Here is a 5,482-nt window from a genome sequence, read left to right on the forward strand (position 1 = left end):
ATCCAAGGAGTTATCCGATCAGGAGCTTGGCCCTTATGAGGTCATCCTTGGGACGGGCTCCAACAAGGATTGTGAGTAAGCACGAGCTTCTCGATATCTCAGGAAAAAGTCGATGCGGGAGTTTGCATTCTCTAACCTTTCTAGTCTAGCTTACTAGGTTAGTTGATAGGATTGGAATCTAGGGTGTAATTTTTTTACGTTAGAGATAGCAATACTTAACAAAACTGCAATGATCCAACGAGCTGACAAGCAGGCATCCAAAGAGCTGACAAGCAGGCCCGGACGCCACACTGTCGAAGCTAGCCAGTGTGGAGCGCCACGTAAGCAAAACTGCTTAGCAAAACCAACCAAGATATTATTTGTCTGGTTTACCAAAGTTTAATATGCACAATACTTGTTTTTATACTTGTTATGTAGACAACCCTAGACACATTAGAGGTTATATAGACTTTTTCCTTATTGGCCCCGTTCGCTGAGGAATTCTGAAGGAATCTGGATGAATCTGGAGGAATTTGTGAGAGGAAAACACTGTTCCGGATGAAAAAAGAAGCGGATTAAGCTAGGTTTAAGGGCACGCGAACGGGGCGAATTTGAGTCTAGCTAGATTCATTTTGCGCGTTTGGATTTACAGTGAGCCAAATTCTGTTAGTTGTATGGACTATCAAACTTTTTGTTGCCATTGTGACTCTATCAGGGCTTGCTCGGTTAGCTCTAATCCGAGGGAATTGGAATGTAATTGAGGAGGGTTTTGGATTTGAGGAGGATTTTATTCCCTCAATCTTCCTCGATCCTCTCGTCTATACTAGTACTAGAAGATTAACCCAACAAGCCCTCGATGATTGCACGCTTCTGGGTCACGATGTGACCCGTTGACGAGGGTCAGACTCAGAAAACTTGCTGCCGTGATGGGTATTTACAGGCTATATCGAACTCAAATCAAAACTTCTGCGCGTGTTCTGATATGAGTTACAAGCAAAACAGGCGTCTCCATGTAATTGTGATGTGCGCAAAAGGGCAGAGGAATCGCCCATCTTCTCCATGTACCGGTGTACCACCAATCCACCATGTAACATCCGGCTCTTGCCTCTTCTACCTTGTTAGGATTGAATACAAGCACAAGCACACCTGTAGAACCTTCTGAACATATAGAGTACCTTGCAATTCTTTAGGAACTATCCAAGTGTCTTCTGTTCAGTCTACTCTTACAAATTCAACGCCCATTATTTACAGATGATAGCTATTTAGTAGCTCTCGGGTCCTCACACCTGTACCTTTGAAATCGCCAAACCAAAATAATCCTAGCATATTTATATATGAACTTTACAATGGAGCAGACAAATCATTTACAGCCAACACGCCAGTAATTATTCATCCATCGGATTATCACTACCATCGTCAGGCAGCCTAATTTACTCGTTTTTCTGCTCTCGATGAAAATACTCCGTGAGTCCGCCTGCGACTGATTTACGCCTTGAACCGAACAACAATGCATGATATATCATCTTTACTCTCTCTTTTTTGCGCTTCGGCGGTTAATTGCTTGGCAGCAGCATAGGGATCCTTGTACCTTTTGGCCAAATCGACCACCTCTTGATTGTTCATCACCTGGTACGGTCGATAAAAGGAAAAGTATTAAGAGTGCAGCCATGGATACGCTTCCGGTCGGCTATATCCTGGCCATTTGGACAAATTTTGAAATAACATGCCACACCTTCCAAAGACCGTCACTTGCAAGGACAAGTAACTCGGCAGTGTGATCTATGTCTTCGACTTTTATATCAGGCTCTGATCTCAATAGTGATTTTAGAAACCTGTCTCCAAAAGCTCTGGAGACAGCCAACTGACCACATACTCGGGGAACATCTCCTGAAAGTTCAAGTGTTAGATTCAATATGCTGTCAACAGACTTCAGATAACATTGTTCTGCTTATTTTTAAGGCACATGGTTTTGTTTAATTGTTTATCTAGGAATAAAATATTAAAGGAGAAGAATTGCAATCAGAGTTTCCAAAAGATTTACTAATCTGATCTCTCTGCAATTATGATTATATTGGAAACTATAACGTATGGTAGCTTGTCTTCCAGGTAAAACGAATATATGATTTCCACCAAAAGGTGATCATGGAAATGTGTGTGCAACTGTGCACGCAGGAACAAATCTTGAAGTTAGCACACTGCAACAGGTATGTGTTTGGCAATTATCCTAAATATTTATGCTGTTACAGTAACCAATGAACTGAGTGCGCACAGAAGGTTAAGGGGCCCAAAGCAACCTACTACCCATTCATACAATATAAGGTAATACCAACCCCATTGTGGCACAACAAAATCTTTAGAATTATTGCATAGAACAAGCACTGGAATTTACTAAGGGCTAAGGCTACTATACCATACCATGAAGAGAACTTCTTCGATTACATCTCAAGTTAAGGGTCTGGTGCAATTTACCGAGAAAAAAAGAACACATAAGGCTAGTAAATTATTGCCCTCCGAAAAGGTCAACAGTGAAGAATAATATAGGAACCTCTCAGCCCTTTGACATCATGTTTAGAAATCTGGACTAATATTTATGTTTTAAGAATAAATAGTAATGTGATTATACATTACTAAAGTAAGGAGTCATCTCTCAAGACTTATTTTTGAACCAGAGAGGAAGCACATACATTGACTATTGCCAGATTTCATATAAACTGCTCAAATATGGTAGTGATGGTTTGACTTCTAAAATTGCACTGCCCAAAATGACATAATACGGTGTTGTAGCAATGCAATCATTAAGCCATTAGCAGCAGCTTTTAGCTATAAAATGTATGCTTTTATTAAATATGATATGACTTGTCACGTGCAATTTATATCAAAACATACTTGGAACGGTCTCAATAATAGAGTACGACATGGTGTTGTCTGATATACACTTTCATTTGACTAGCAATAAAGATTAAAATAAAGTAATTATGTTACTGAACTTGGCTAGTAAACACCTTTTATTTTTCCCACACCTAATAGCCATTCAATAAGATTCCGTCAAAAAATGTTTCACTAAGATTGTGTATTTGGGATGTTCAAATGCCCTGGAACAAGGACAATGAACCAAATATCGAAAAAGGCACCCCAGTCATTTAAATCAGGGTACCGTGCTTAAAGAGTAAAAAATTTGAGGACACACCTGGCATATTTGAAACAAAGCCACCCCTATTTTCAATTACACTTCGCTCAACATTCGGGTCATGGTCTATTGACATCTGTATAGGCTCACCACCTTTCAAAAGAACAGCTCTTGAATCACCAACATTAGCTACCCATAACTTCCTGCCGTTCACAAGAATGGCAGTTACAGCAGTGGAGCCACCTTGTCCCAAATCTGGAGTATGTGACAGAATAGCTTGGTCTGTTTTTTCATACGCTTTTGTAATCGCTCTATCTGTATGTGTCCAAAACTCTTCCTAAAATAGCATGACAAGATTATGATAACCACACAGCTAGCGAATTAACAGCTGTTGAAACAAAAGCTTAAAACTTACCTCATTCAAAATATTTGTAAACAAATTCTTCTGTAAATACGCAGGAACGGTGTCTCCTAGATGACCATCATAAATCGCAAAAAGACCAAGCTCGTTTCCCTTAACATCAACAAGATCGGCGAAATGGTAGTCCTCCATTGGATGATTCGTCATCCCTCTTACAAGGTTATATCCATAGCAGACCTTGACTTGCCCATGGCAGCCTTTCCCTTTACCAGATGCTGTTGACCCATGCCCCGTGAACTGCATACAAGCAGACCCATCAGCAAGAGCGATGATGTGGCTGAAGTGCTAACATGAGACAGACTGCAATTTGTAGAGTTCCTAGCTTACTCACGAGCTTCTTGAATAATGACGGTTCATGAACGTCTTTTTTTTTTAGAGTGCTCGCTGGTGGAGGGATAACGTTTAGTGAAACTCGTGTCACTAGACGCTAGCATCATGATGGTATTTCATGTCAACAAGTCAATATTAGTCACTAGTTGTCATTACTAGTACCACAGGAGCATACTACATATTACTTCACTTAAGCTTTATTTGATTTAAGCAGGAAAAGTCAGTATCTTGTTCTATCAGTGATTCAAATACAAAATTAATTGACAAAAACTTCAAAAAAATTCCATAGATGCTAGTATATATCTATGGCCCAAAAAAGAGACGCGGAAACCGATCAAAAGTGAGACTTACATCTGAGCAACCGGCGCAGAAGCAGCAGAACCTTGCCATATCTTCTTAAGCCACTCAGAGTTCCAATCCAGGAACTGAAACTTTTAGAAACAAAACAAAAAGGGGCGGAGAAATCCGGAAGTCCCCACAGCCACCGAGACCTCCGCTGGAACCAGGGGCGGACCTAGCATAGGACATGGGTGTACACGCGTACACCCGATAATTTTTGCAGAAACCCGGAGTCAGTAGGTACCGGTTAGATCCGAATAATTACAGATAGCTCATGTACTAGGGTTTGGCTGCTCGGTTTCGTGCAGCAGGAAGGGAGGGAAGAGAGAAGGGGAGCGGGCCTACCTGGTGCGTGCTCCGTGCTCGGCGCCGGCGAAGGGCGTCGGCGCTCGACGCGGCGAGTAGAGGAAGGTGGGAGAGGGAGAGAGAGGTGAACGGAGCGGGGGGGAAGGGAGGGCAGGTGGGCTGAGGATTGGTCTCCACTGGCGCAGCAGTCGTCGCCGCGTCGTCGCCGTTAGCAGGTCGGGTGGGGGTGTTGGAATGGGTCAACCGGGACGTCCCGTGGCTCGACTTAAAACCCGTACTTTTTTTTTAAGCTAATAAATAGTATTTTTCTCTTATAATAAATTAGTTAATCATATTTTTAGCTATATTTTATCAGCCAACCAAACAAGACAAGTGTTTGACCAATACTACGCAATAATTAATTTCAGGTTTTGGGTGGTTGCCTTTTAAGCTCTGACCCAACGTGGTCCTCCCAACCCAAATGACCCGATGGGTTCCCGTCCAGCGTTAAATCGGACCCCAATTTCAGTCGAATGATATTAAACACAAGATAGTGTCCAGATGTACTGCTCTCTTCGTTTCGAATCGTGAGTGGTTTATTTAGTTTTATCTAAATCAAACTTGTTTAACTTAGATCAAAATTATGAAAAAAAAATATAAACATCTTACAGTATCAAGTGGATGCACTATCAAAATACATGTCGTTCTAGTTTACCCTAAGTCAAATAATCTTATGTTCGTTTCGGTATAGTATACAATACCTGATAAGCAGATCATGGTGATAGAAAATATATAAAGATCTAGATATCAGGTGAATGCACTATCAAATTACATATCGTTCCTATTTTATCACAAGTCAAATAATCTTATAGTTGACTAAAATTATATGAATTGGTATCAATATATATGATACCAAATAAGTGTCATTAAATCTATCGTGGAATATATTTTCACAGTACATTTATTTACTCTCATGAGTGTTAATCATATCTTCTATAAAC

The 5,482-nt window shown here is 40.7% G+C and overlaps 1 protein-coding gene across 1 annotated transcript; it reads right to left on the reverse strand.

Moving 5' to 3' along the window:
* Nucleotides 1-1,130: 1,130 nt before the first annotated feature.
* Nucleotides 1,131-4,716, reverse strand: LOC136497594 (probable protein phosphatase 2C 41). Its single transcript, XM_066493444.1, has 6 exons — nucleotides 4,542-4,716; nucleotides 4,209-4,371; nucleotides 3,522-3,764; nucleotides 3,167-3,443; nucleotides 1,712-1,866; nucleotides 1,131-1,605 (listed from the first exon to the last, which is right to left on the reverse strand). The coding sequence occupies exons 2-6, from the start codon at nucleotides 4,245-4,247 to the stop codon at nucleotides 1,465-1,467; spliced, it is 855 nt and encodes a 284-aa protein (XP_066349541.1). The 5' UTR covers nucleotides 4,248-4,371; nucleotides 4,542-4,716; the 3' UTR covers nucleotides 1,131-1,464.
* Nucleotides 4,717-5,482: the final 766 nt, after the last annotated feature.

The sequence above is a fragment of the Miscanthus floridulus genome, chromosome 12, assembly GCF_019320115.1.
Source record: "Miscanthus floridulus cultivar M001 chromosome 12, ASM1932011v1, whole genome shotgun sequence".
NCBI classification, from domain to species: Eukaryota; Viridiplantae; Streptophyta; class Magnoliopsida; order Poales; family Poaceae; genus Miscanthus; species Miscanthus floridulus.

Coding starts and splice junctions, on each gene's coding strand:
- LOC136497594 (XM_066493444.1), bottom strand. CDS start 4,247: ATGGCAAGGTTCTGCTGCTTCTGCGCCGGTTGCTCAGAT. Junction 1,867..3,166: donor CTTTGTTTCAAATATGCCAG/GTGTGTCCTCAA, acceptor TTGAACTTTCAG/GAGATGTTCCCCGAGTATGT. Junction 1,606..1,711: donor CAAGTGACGGTCTTTGGAAG/GTGTGGCATGTT, acceptor CGACCGTACCAG/GTGATGAACAATCAAGAGGT.